We start from the raw sequence: 14,191 nt of genomic DNA on the forward strand, positions 1-14,191 counted from the left end.
CACATACAGTACAGTACAACAAAGTAACCACACGGCGACTAATGAGAAATTGGATGAGCTGCAAATTCGCATGTCCAGCTGCACTACTGTGTGTGGAAGTTTATGAACAATAAATTCAGTAAATCATTTATCCTATTTTTACTACATCACTGCATCCCAGCACAAGTCTGTAGGCATGACATTTGTACATGTTCCTTCTCTCCTCCTCCTCTCCTCCCATCCCACACTCACTGAGAACATTATAATTAAGAGGCTGCAGGAGGCTTTAGAGCTCAGCCTGAATTTACGTGGCAATTGACACAAGCAGGAATTGACTTATTGCCAAAAACACTGCACGAACATTTCAGCTATTAGAGAATAATGAGTGTGCCACTAGAAATGGATTTCATTAGAGTGAAGACCGGATTCAGGCCTGAAGGTTTTAGTCTGTTGTATCCTTCCCCCAGTATAAAAGGATGGATGTCATTAATTAGTATTTTATCATTAGGAAAATCAAAAGGCAATTTTCAGAAATGTTCATCAATCATGGGCTATTGAAGTCTGTGTTCTTTCAGAGTGCTGCCACGCCAGATAAGGAGTGGAGATGATTTTTCTTTGTTTTTTTCCCCCCACATTGTTAGTGATGACTATCACTCCTGACGGCTCTGTCTTGTTCTAGGGAACATCTTACGGAGCGAAAAATGTCTTTTCCATTTGAGGACACAGTAACCTAAGGAAATACCATATGTCTCCTTCAAGCTGCACTAATCAACGCTTTTAACGTTGATCAAATGGCCACATAATGACTATAATGTGAAAGAGGTCATTCGTAGAGAGGACCCCCCCCCCCCAAAAAAAAATTATCACCCGCTTCAGATCTACAGAACTCTAGTGTTTTTCAGTTCATTATTTCAGCCATATGACCAGCAGCTTTAGCGTTTGGTTCAGTCTCTTTCTCGTCGGCCTAATTTCCAGCAGCAAGAAATCCTCTGACAGATCCAATGTATGCTACTGGCCTGGAACCAAACGGCAGACTGGCAAATTTAGAAACGAGCTGGTGAACATAGTGGAGCATCAGCAGCTAAAGATATTTAGCTATATTTAGCAGCCAGATATTTTTGTCAGAAGCTAGTGGAGATAAAAACAGAGCTAGAAGAGGGTGTGAAATTGACTCACACCATCTTCATCAGGCAGACCAAATGAATTCTAATTTTTACTCTTATCAGCTCAGTGTTTAAAAAGCAATTGTTTGCCAACACGTGGCAGAATAACTTTCTAAGGTTGCATGTCAGCGCTGTATTTACAGCATGTTCCACTCCCAGAAATGGCCAAAAAATCTTTTATTGCTGCTTAAACTATGCCTTTACTTATACCTATTAGCAGAAAACACATAACATCACATTTCCCCGTGCAGCAGCCATAAATGCTTATTTAATTTATTTAACAAATTATGCCCATTAGTCACTGACTGTTCATTATTCTGACTCATTTGCCATTATTGCAGTATTCCTTAACACCAACATTGACCAACTTCAGCAAATGCTATTAAAGTTTTAAACAGATGAAATGTTTAGATGATTCAAACACATTGAAATACTGAGACTACTCATATTCACTATATAAAAATGTGACAGTATGAAAGCAGCAGTCAAATAATATTCCCTGCTCAGCATGCATGCATATTACAAAACTGCCAGGTCCAGTCTAACTGGAGTTTGAAAGGCTTATCTGTCAGCAGAAAGTTTCTGATTTGTGTTTAGGGTACAGGCTGTTGTAGTACACATGCAGCAGAGATGCAGCCTGATTCAGTGGATGCCCTTGGAGCTGAGTGAATTACTATAATCTCAGCATTTCTCTCCTATTTAGTGAGATGAGAGAAGTAAGGAGCCGGAAGAGGCTGGCTGATCTGAAGAGGTTTTTGCTTCTTTTCAGGTATCCTGTTTAGGGTTGTGGGTTTATTGAGGCTTGCATCAGTGCAATGGAATATGAATGCGTGTGGATGGGTAAGGGGTGTGAAGTGGGTGACGGGGTAGGGTTTATGACAAGGAATCCCACTATCAACAGCATCAGCCCTCCTGGGATCTCATTATTCACTGCTCAAACTGACTGCATCATAACAAACACCACATGCTCCCACATTTGAGCATTTTGGGTGTACATGTGTACATGTGTACATGTGTGAATGGTTCATTATGTCAAAAGAAAGACAATGAAAGGTAAGACTGTGAAAATCTATACACAGTAATAAGAGAGACCATGAAAAATTAAAAAAATCAAAGTTAAAGAATAGATGGGAGAGAGCCTTCAAGATTCTGGGGTTTTCACATGGCAAAAAGTAGGATTTGAGGAGGTGAAGCAACAGTTTTTGGGTGGTTGGCTCAGCTCCCGGGTGCTGATTGATCTCCAGGTGACAACCGGTGTCAGGGGCCCTCGGCCAGGCTGTCATTCCCTCGCTCTCTCCCACCCTCCCGTCCCCTCTCATCTTCGCTCTGTCGCTCTCTCTTTCTCCCCCACTGCTTTTTAAGCTCTCAGTTGTGCCACCTAATCCTGCACCTTCTTCTTCCCCCATTGATTTAACTTCTACTTTTCTCATTCTTTCTCTCGCTGTCTTTCTCATCATCATTCTGCTCCTTCACCCATTTCACCCCCTCAGTCGTGACAGTTGGTTTCTCCACTACCTTCTTCTACCCTGTAACTCTGTTCGTTCCCCAACTGCTGGGACCCAACTGTCCTCTACTGAACACTGTCCATCTCACACTGCCTATTTAGCATGCAAGAGAGCATAATTGCTCATGCGGAGGGCTGCATTTGTATCTGACTGTGTGTGTGTGTGTGTATGTGTGTGTGTGTGTGTGCGCACTTGTGTATTTGAATTTGAATGTGTACTGGTGTCTGTGCCCTGAAAGCCCTCGAACGCAGCACATTAGTTTTCTTCAGACATAGCCGGGGGGTATTTTGGTGACCTTGGTCTTCAGTGAGTATGTGCATGTGTTGCTCAATTACAGACATTTCATTTTCCTGTGTGTGGGTTTGCCCATGCAGCATCCGAGTCTGTGTTTGTGTATATGTGTTCACATGCATACATACAAGCACCCTTGAGGGGCATGCTTAATGATGGGCTCGTTTGCACAGCTCTGCTTCTAATGATCTATTAAAGTACACTTAACCAGTAATTATATGGCCAGTCCCAAAAGGCTTACGAGGCCCCACGAGGGATATGTAATAGTGCAAGAAAAGTAAAGAAAAGCCAATGTGTTTGAAGTAATGCAGAGGAATCAATAACATTAAAATAATATTTTTCTCTAATTAATTTTCTCTGAATAAAAAATAAACAGAAAACGTATCGTAAATATTTATTTTTACCTACTGCTGACACATAGGAGGTTAAAATTAAATTTAATACAGAGGGGTCAGTTCAGCAACAAAATAAGAGTCCACATAACAGGAAATGGATGTGTTATGACACACCTAGACTTAACTGTACTGCATCTTTATTTCCATGGCTGCAATTAAACACAGTCATTATTTGCCTTCTTTCTTTTTAAGCTGTCTATAGTCAAAAAATAAAATACAAAATCAGGAGAGCCAGGTTGCTCGTTGTACTGAATTGTGTGCTTCAAATTCAGTACAATAGTTAACAGAGCCTCGTCTCTAACAAGACCATTATCCTACTCATTAACAGAATTGTTTTAAAAAGTTCAAGAGCATCAAGCAGCTCCTTAGATTTTAGTGCTTCATTTTGTAATCAGACAATATAGTAAATGTGTTTTGACAGTTCTTTTTCTTTTTAAAACCAGAAGCTTTGCTTTAGAAATGTGCTCTTTGCAGTCGGTTAAAGTCTTAAAAATTGTTTTCTCACACATCTTTAAGACAAAACTTTTGCTTCTGTTTGTTTTCTGTTTTAAACCAATTGTTTGGGATGTAATTATGTGACATAGAGTGCTAGCTCAAACCCAGCTGCAGATTGAGGCACAAATACAGTCATAATGCAGCACAATCCAATTTAAACGCAGAACTAGAGCAAGATGAATAACAATACAGTCCAGACTGGATTTTTAACCTGGTGAAATTGACTTGCACAGTGTGTCGGAAAGCAGGCATAACATAAAAATGTGAAATAATGGGGTTTTGTAAGATGAAACTGCTGGAGCTAGAATGGCGAGTATGATTGAATGTTATGATTTTGCATGTCAAAAGTTGAGTCTGCTTGAAATGAAAGCAGGAACAGTTCTCGACTGGATGTAAATGTGTCTCACCCTTTTCTTAATAGAAATTAATAGATGGTGAAAGCTGTTGTAAATGGAGCTTTAGTTGGAAGAAAATGTTGTTAGCAGGTGGAGTTGGTGCAGGAACAGTCACCAAATCAGATGTTCTCAACCTGTCCTCATCACACACCTCTCAAGCCAGTTACTGAGAGATATAGATACATCACACCTGAAGAGTCTGTACTTCTGTCAATGATAGCTGATGTTCATATATCACATATACTCTGTCTTCACATTTTCTTTACAACAACCTTTTCCTTACTCACTTTGAATATATCTGTTAGCAGATTTCAGCAGAGGGGATCGTTTTTAACATGCAATAGAAGCACCTCATTGCACACCAGCATAACTAAACATTCGGGATTTCCAGGTTTCTGAGAGGTTGGCACTGGGGATAATGGGCCTCCCACTCAAAGTCAATATCCACTGCTCCCTCCTGCCTGCTCTGCGCCAAGTCTGTATCAGTGCAGTCACTCACTGGTGTCTTCACAGTGCAGTGACTCATGCTCCGTCTCCTCTTGGTCTAAGAGCTTTTTCCATCTACCTGCTTATCAGTTATTTAATTCACTGACCTATTCACTCTTTTTGTCTGAACGTCCATTATCTGATTTGCCTAATCCCCTCTCATCCATTTTCCTCTTACAGATGAAAAAGGCCATTTTCCTGTTTTTCATTTTTCTGTTGCAGCATAGCTGTGCCTTTGTAAGCTTTGATATCTCCAGGAGCCGGTCACGATTTCTCTTCAGTTGGCTAAAATGTGGCCTTAAAATAAGACATTGATCTAATTTTTGGGGCCAATACAGGACATGAGGTGGGTTTCAAAATGGCAGGAAAGGCTAATGGACGTGTAGCAGTATCAGCTTTTGATCATTGTTTTTGATTAAAAGATAAGTGTTTTTCCATCAGTTTTAGTTACTGTCCATGCTAACCCACACCATACACATGGTTTTCGTTATGTTCTCTGCCCTTAATGCGCTTTATGGCCTCCAGGTTTCACTTGCAGGTTCTTTCCTCCCACACCCCACCTTTTTATTTTCTACCTCATTGTCCCCTCTACCAGTCCCCATCCCCTCCAACCCCTCTTATCTTCAATCCCTGACCTGGCTGACAGACAAACAGGTAGACTGGGCTTGGTCTGGCTGTCATAAGCTAGATGGCACAACGGCCTGCCAGGCGAAGGCTGCCACCTGAGGGGGAATGGGTTCTGACACTTCTATTAACCTTCAGGAGACGTCCATCCCCAGTCCACACCCCACCTCCTCTCTTTCCTGCTTTCCTCATCTCTGTTTCTGCCTGTCCCTTGTCTACTGTTCCCCAGGCAGAGGAAAATCGGCTTGTCCCTAGAGCAAAAGAGTCAAATAACAAATATCTGTATTTTCCTCTCCTCCCAACCTGGAGCATTTCAATATGGCATGGATTTTTATCAGTCTCAGTGTCCTTGTTTATATTTTTCCCCATTTCCTGGCTCCAGTCTGTCTCAGCCTCTTTCAGTCTGCCTCTCTCTTAATTTGAACCCCTTTGCCTGACCTCACTGTGCACATGGCCGGTACAAAAGGCATAGTGTTGTGTAGTAATGGGTGGGTAGAATACATTTCTCATGTTAATCAATCAGAATAAAGGAACTGAGACAGATTAAATAAGATAAAAACATTTTGCTTGACCGTTTTACCTTGATAATGCAATATATCACATAGCGTTAAAGTAGTTTATTGTACATCATGTCAAGAATTGACATCTCTCATCTAGTTCAGCTGCATTCACCCAATAAACTGTTTGTCTTTCTGTCTGTCTCTCTCTCATTTTGTCCTACAGGAATTCTCTTTACTACGACTAGACGATGTGGTTGACCAACGGGTGAACATAGTCGGTTTTTCAGTTTTCAACAAAACTCATCCCTTCTTCCAGGATTTTGTGCTGAGCCTCAACCGCTCCTGGCAAGAGAACTGTGACCATGCTCCCTTTGCTGGCACCCCGGTTAGTTCAAACAACACACACATGAGCTCACATGATCTCACAAATACAGGGACGACCAGTGAAGCCCATTTAAGAATTACTTTCCTAGACACTACTGTTGGAGCCCACAATCGCCAACTACAAAGCTGAAGTAGCATAGACACAAAAATGCCAGAGAAACATACAAGGATGACATTTATCCAGTTAAGTCCTGTAATTGCAGGTGCTGCTGTAGGCAGTTGTTGTTTTCCAGACATCTCATTAGCAGCGTTTGGCACCCTCCTTATTACGTTTATAATGGTATCCTCCTTGTTAAATTTGCTTCAGAGGAAATGCAAAGTAAACGAGTGGTTTAGCTTCACAGCATCCTCCACTTAAATCACCCACTGTTCTCATCTCACTTGTGACTGTAGCTGAACATTTATCACACTGTGCTCTGCATATCTGAATGAGTGACTTCAAAATGGCAAGCTGCTGTTTACACATGGATGATTAAAGACTACCATCGAAATTGAATACCTTAAGTAGATAGCAGTGTTTTTGTTTTGTTTTTTTTTGTTTTTTCATTTGAACCAACCATACTAGCCCTCATGGGACTCCAGAACATTTAGTGTTTTTATTACACTTATACCCATTTTATGAGATCGGCTTATCGGAATTTTCTACATCTGATTCAGCACATAAAATGTCATAAATTACCTGCATAAATGTGATGGATGCCACCTATTTGAAAATGGCCGTTTGTTTATGAGACCAAAATTTACGGTGGTTATCTGACACTCCAATAATCACTCTCAAGGCTAAGCACTCTCACCCATTTGTCCACAAGTGTCACTCGTAAAAATGGCATCTCAGGGTAACGAGGAACTCCATAAGCTATTGGACTGAGTTCCTGCTCAAACACCAATAAAGACAACCTGACTGTATCATATCTCAGACGTTAGTAGTGTAATCAACTTTCTCTAAAGACATTGCATATAAAATGCTGTTTTCTGTCATATATTCATTTTGAATATAACCTCACTGCTAAAGCTTATATAAAATACAATTTTTATGTGATATGTATAATACATATAAAAGATGATATAGATTACCAGTACTAACACAAACAAACATGTAAAGACAGTTTTATTGTACCATTAAGTCTAACCTGCATGTTTTTCAGCAATGGGAGGAAGCTTGATTTAGAGATGTTTTATGTTATCCACCACACTTAGAAAGGACAAATATTCGAATTATTAAAATATTTCTTAGCATGCAGCATCTAGGATTTTTAGTAATTCAATAATAAAGAGAGAGAGTAAAAGGGTGATGACAACAGAGCAAGGGACTAATTTAGACATGCACATAGATAATATTCTGTCTTTTCATTAACAGTAATTAGGCCTGGAGGAAATGTTACTCTGGGTCCCAGACATAAAATCAGTTCATTGAAGTGACCTCTTCAAATGTCTGGAGATAAGGCATTTAATGCATTCAAAGATAAAGATCTCCACTATGCCAATTAATTATAAAAGTTCATCTGAGAAAATGCACGCTGTGACATTTTATGTGGGTAGGTTCACAGGAGTTTACAGGGCACAAATCTGAGACTAAAATATCAGCCGGCACAGTATTCTGGTAGAAGACATAAAACAAAAGCGTAGGCGATGCTATATTATTTTTTGTGCAAGCCAGTTTGGCACATAGAGTACACCTGTAACAAAGGAGCTGCTGTGTTGATTAAAGAGGGCCACAGGTGTGTATGAAAAACAAGGGTGACTTTAAAACCACAAAACCTCCCTTGAAAAGTTACAGATTTACATTGTGCCATCTACAACAGTAGCCTCCTCAGCTGCCGTACATCTCCTATAATATTGGTTGGTGGTACTAGCTACTCATCCTACAGAGACAGTGAGAAAAGAAAACAGTGAAATGAAGATGATTAAATGCCACGTCATTATTCACATCACACTGCAAATATGAAGCGATACAAGTGGAATATAATCAGAAATACTGCTGTAACATGTTGCCCTTCACTTGGTAATACTCAATTTAACTATTTGTCTTTTCCCACCAGACATTATTTCCATGTGTCAAACCTAAAATGCACAGACTTGTGGTTTTAATGTCTTCATGGGTCGTGTTTATACACCATGTTGCTCTTGATGTGCAATCCACTAATTATGCTAGCCAATTTAGGGTTATAACACATCACAGTTTGGTAATTTAATGCCCTTACTGTAGTTCTCTTTGGTCTGCAGGATTTACTGTGCGCCACAATCCCTCTCAGCCCTCTATCAATATCCACCGAGCATCAGGGCCATTTCATCTCTAGTTCCATTACACAGATGTACAGCAGTGAAGCTCAGACTCTCCCCTACCTTCTAATGCAGGGGACCATGCGTTTTAAACAAATGTACATAGCAGGATGCAGTGGTAGTGACGATGAGGTTGTTTGTACAGGGAAGATGAGAGAAAAATCTGCCTCTCCCACTGTTTTCTGGCCCTCACTGAGAGAAGCAGGCAGTAATTGGAATGGTCAGGGTGTGCCAGCTTCAACGAGGATAAGAGCAGGAAGGACAGAGTCTCTCCGAGAGAGAGAGAGAGAGAGAGAGAGAGAGAGAGAGAGAGAAAGAGAGAGATGGCTTCTGTCAGCAGATCAGAGTCTTTCTAATGATCTAATGGAATAATCTCACTGTCACTCCAGGGATAGGTTAACCCCTCACTGACTGCTAACCAATGACATATTATACTTCTTGTTTCTGTGTATCTGTGTGTGTGTGTGTATGTGTGTGTGTGTGTGTGTGTGTGTGGGTGGGTGTGTGGGTGGGTGGGATGGTGGGTGGGTGCGAGGGGCTGGGAGGACATAAATCTGTTTAGGCAGTAACATTGTGGGGACTCAACGTCCTTAGTTCACAAAACATAAATCATTTCATTTTAGTGCAGCGACTTAGTTTAAGGTTTGGGCCACATTAGCTTTTAGTTAAGACTATGGTAGGTCTCCTGAATGTAAGTCAGTGTAACGTCCCCTGAAGTGAAACAATGGTGTGTGTGTGTGTGTGTGTGTGTGTGTGTGTGTGCGTGCATACGTGCGTGCGTGCATGTGTGTGTGCATGTGAGCCGTGTGGGGCCAAAAATATAATGACTTGTTTATGTTTTATGTTATACAAGTGAGGTTTTAGATTAAGGTTCAGGTTAGGCATTTGGCTGTGATGGTTAAGGTGGTTAAGGGGCTAAGGAATACATACACAATACATCAACGGACATCCTCACAGAGATAGCTGTGTGTGTGTGTGAATGCATGATGTCTTCACCTTCCTCCCTCCGTCTCCCTCTGCAGCTCTCCTCAGCTCTGCTCTTTGACGCAGTATACGCGGTGGTGGCGGCAGTCCAGGAGTTGAACCGCAGCCAGAACGTTGGCGCCACTCAGCTTTCCTGCAAGTCCTCCAAGATCTGGGAGCACGGCACCAGCCTCATGAATTACCTGAGGATGGTAAGATTGCTGGATATGATGGTAATAGATGTCTGTACAGGCCTCTACATAATTTAAAGAGATAACTTGACATTTTGGAAAATACGGTCATTTAATTTATTGAGTTAGACGAGCGCATCAATACCATTCTCATGTCTGCACAGTGAACATGAAGCTGCACCCCCCAGCTGGTTAGCTTAGATAAGCATAAAGACTGGAAGCAGCTAGCCAGCTAGTACTTCTGAAGCTGGAATGGGCAGAAATTAACATTTTAAATCTTATTTGTTAAATCCATGATGTATTGAAGAAAGAACTGGATATCAGATTACAAGATGGTGCCCGATTCATTCTGATGAAAGCTGCTCAGAGGTGCATACTCCAAAAAAATTACCATAAAAATTACCCAGATGTACATTTTAGGCCCACAGAACATGTGCACCTACATCCTTCTTTAACCGAGTCAAGACTCCTGCCAGCTGAGCAAAGCATCGCTTGCTGTTTCCAGTAATTGACAGTGGAAAAAATGCTTTTTAGGCCAGTGTTCACATGATAAATGCAGTAGTAATGCAGTTTGGCCGCTACACCAAAATTATTTCACAGCCCAGCACTGTTCCTGGGGCTTGGATTAAACTGTGCAAAAAACTAGTTCTTGTCCAGGTGCAGCAGCATCCTGGTTTTATTACTTGTGAGTTTGCCAGGAAAGCAGCCTGGCTGTTCGGCACATAACCCCCAGGAAAATCATAAATTGTTTTTTTTTTTTTACACTTTGTTTTTTATATGCATTTAAAAAAAAAAAAAAAAAACATGTTATAATGTGTTAATTGGCAAGCTTTGGAGGAAATGGTACCTTTGAACAGAGCAAAGCTAGCTTCATGAATGAGCGTATTTTCCAAAACAGTTTTTCTAATTCTTAGATTTTTCGTGTTTCATGTTTTTTTTTTTTTTTTTATTGTTTTCTGACTCTCACTCACTTGCAACAGTGAGAACGGCAGGAAGGAGATCTTTGGTACTGCAGTCCTTTCTACATGTTAATTAGTTATTCTAGAGATTAGATATTCTCAGTTACAGTGAATGAGAATGTGTAGTCTGTGCTCTCCTGAAAGATATACTCCCTATCCACTAGGTGAGTTTATCTTATGTTATATTCTGAGACAGTGGGCAAGGAGAGATAAAGATGAGCTGTCAGTGAATACGATGTGTTTTCCTGTTAGAAAGAAATGGTTGTAAGTGATTGGGCTATTTAAAATACTTAAATGTGACAAGTGTCTGATAGCAGACTGTTTGCCTTTCTCAGACAAAGAAGATGTGACTAATGGCTCTTCTGTTTTGCTGTAAATTGAAAATATTAAAGCCACCTCTCCATATTACTGTTCTAAATTTGACAAATTTCAAAAGGCTGATACTGAGCCAGTACTGCTAATGTAGCGCCAAATCATATTCATAACAGTTGCTGCTTAGAGTGACAGAGATGTGAATTTTTAGTGAGGTCTTTTAACATGTTTATGTCTGTGTGTTGGATAGGTAGAATTGGAAGGTCTAACAGGCCACATTGAATTCAACAGCAAAGGCCAGCGGTCGAACTATGCCCTGAGGATCATGCAGAACAGCAAGGATGGCCTAAGGCAGGTAAAGTAACTCCCAGTCTTACGAATCAGATGTTGAAATCATATACCTTCAAACTAGTCACAGTGGGTCGAAAGAATTTACATATAAATAGTGTGGTATTTCTGAAATGACCCACACAGATTCCACCGTTTTCTCTTTAGATAGACACTAGCCAAGATATCACTTACTACTAAAGGGAAAGCCACTCCAGCTCAGTCCTGATCCCAGTGGAACAGTACGTCTGGCAAATGTTACAGTTCTCTTTATGGCAGTGATGTAAGTCGAGCTGGATCGTTCAGCAGGGAGCTGTGATAACACTCAGCTGACATTTTTTGGTGCACACAATCCCTGTTGTCCAACTAGCAGAAGCCTCAATGTGCCATGGATGACTTTTTTTCTAGGTTGCACAGATATGTTGTATTTATGGAGAAATATTAGGTCCAGACTTGGCTTGAGTCTAAATATGATTTAAAAAAACAAAAACAATTAGTAATATTTTACTGTCTTGATGATTGATGAGGTAAAGAATACTACGTTCAATCAAACTCAAAATCCAGGGCACAACAACAGAGGTTCACACATCAGTGACAGGCCTCCCTCCAACCAGCTCAACTGGCTGCACATCAGCACAAGACAAAAGAAAGATGCCTCGACTATGCCCTCTTCAGTGAGCAATTTTCTGGTTCACAAAATGACTAGAATATATCAGCAGGGATTTGTGGGTGGTGTTGATCAATACCAGTCACTCCAGTGATGCCTCAGTGGATGCAAGGATTTCAAGCTTCCCACACAGGCTGTCTTGTTGTGCACTTTCATTTAGTGAAAATACTCTACATGCACTACCAGGCCTTTCAGCGTATGCCCTGAACCACCCTGCACGATCTCCTGTGGTCTCTTTGCCACGGTTTTAGATCTGGGAACGCGGTTTCAAATTACTTCACAGTTTTTTTTATAGATTAAAGACATTTACATTTTAGGGTTACAAAGTACTCAGTAATGAAATGTAATTGATGTGTGGCTTCGAGCTGCTTAGGGTACTGTCTGTTAATGAATAGATAGCAGAACAACTGCTGCTTGTGTACACGGCTTGGTGATATTTCAGCCCCCCACCACCCACCTCCATCCCAGCTAATTACTGAACTACCTGTAGAATTCAAACACAATGAATGTATGGGAACCGTCTGATGGAGAACCAGCATTCTGGTTTAGCGAGGCCAATGGAGACAAATATGACTTGGCTTGGGGAAACCTGTTTTGGCAAAGCATTTACCCAGTGCTCTCCCATCCATCAGCAGCATCTCCAAATGCTCCGGTGGAGCTGAGCCATCACCAACAGTAAAAATCTGTGGTTGATCTCCTAAAAAGAAATTATCTACTGTAATTTGTATCTGGGTTATGGATGGAAGGTGAGAAGCAGGTAAACATCAGCACAAAGGTAGCAGAAGCTTTGAATAGCTGAATAATACAGGTTTAGATCAAGACGAATAATCTAGCAATGGTCGTGTTTACTTTTATGGTAATAGCTGGGTAACCCTGAGTTTTAGAATATTTATAAAGATAGCATCTTTCATATGAGTCACAAAAAAGGTAAACTTTCCATTTTTACACTGATGTGCTGTGACAGATATCAGTGTGTGTAATACTTCTGTATTGAGGAAGTGGGGCATGAATAAGACTATCTTGGTGAACCAAGTGATGAGAAAAATTCACAAAATAAAGGAGGAAATGAATATATGGAGGAGTTATATAAGTAAAAATATTCAATTGACTCTGCCAGCCCTGTTCATAATGCCAGTAAGTATGCAGTCACACTGTGCGACAGTCCTTGATATACTTGTATATGTAACAGTAGCAGATGTGCCTCGCAACATGGTCTTCAAATGAATATTGGCCATTTTGCCAGAAGACAACTGTTGAGAGTCTTAAGTAAACAAGACTAAATTAAAATATAGTGTGGCCTTGAAATAGGAAGTTTATAGCCTCAGTACAGTGAGGTGCAAAGACTGACACACAGACATATTATACGCATTTGTTTCAGATACAGACCACAAATGGACAGCATGCATCTTATGCTGCTCTTCATAAATGTTTCATTTTGTGAAGTGTTACCTGTGAAGGACCCAGTTTAATGATGAGTCTTTCATTTTAGAAAAAAGAAATGACTATACCATTTTATTCTGACACCAGTCCATGTAAGGAATGCAACTATAAATCCACTGGTGGGCTTACAATTACATATATACATATGATTCTTTAGTGACACAATTGATCTTCATGGTGTATTTCTCACGAAAGCTGTGATACCTGCATGTGGTGTGGCTGTGCTGTGCAGAGCATATGTCTAATCTGGTTTCTTCACCACAGTTATGGATGGTAAAGTAAAGGGGCACACATTAAGCAAGGTCTCTAAATCTTTGGTTTTGTGGCTGCTAGATGCTCGTCTATAAACGCACATACACACACAATCAAGCAAACATCTGCGCCTTTGCTTTTGTTCAACTAAGAGTACGATAGTTATGTGTCTTTTTCTCAGTACCTCACTTTGTCCCTGCCGGTTCCACACTCCATTCAGTCCGTACAATGAAAGGATTATACCTGACTATCTCCTGGCATCTTTACTTGTTTTGTGTGTTCCATTGTGAGCAAACGGCACAGACTATTCTGAATGCCATCATTTTTCATTCATTCAGTAGCTCTTAAATCTCTTTTTGTACTAATGCCAAGGCTCAATCTATCACATTTGATCTTAAGGCCTGATGTTTGATGTAAAAGCAATGATTGCAATGTCTTGCAATGTAAATTTATGCATTTTACAGTATTGTACCAAACTGGGTCTAGTGTTTCTGACGATTGTTAACTTGTCACCAGAGAGCAGAATGCTGTGCTTTTTATCTGCAACATTTTAAATATGTGTTGCTACTGTACTATGACACAG

At 40.5% G+C, this 14,191-nt stretch overlaps 1 protein-coding gene across 1 annotated transcript in view; it reads left to right on the top strand.

Annotated features, from left to right (window-relative positions):
- The window catches only part of grik4 (glutamate receptor, ionotropic, kainate 4), a 124,068-nt gene that overhangs the window by 72,841 nt on the left and 37,036 nt on the right, over positions 1-14,191 (top strand). The window contains exons 7-9 of the mRNA XM_026313269.1: positions 6,057-6,218; positions 9,520-9,672; positions 11,173-11,277. Of these exons, the coding sequence (XP_026169054.1) occupies positions 6,057-6,218; positions 9,520-9,672; positions 11,173-11,277 (420 nt within the window). The remainder of the gene's footprint in view (positions 1-6,056; positions 6,219-9,519; positions 9,673-11,172; positions 11,278-14,191) is intronic.

This window comes from Mastacembelus armatus, chromosome 13, assembly GCF_900324485.2.
Source record: "Mastacembelus armatus chromosome 13, fMasArm1.2, whole genome shotgun sequence".
Taxonomy (NCBI): Eukaryota; Metazoa; Chordata; class Actinopteri; order Synbranchiformes; family Mastacembelidae; genus Mastacembelus; species Mastacembelus armatus.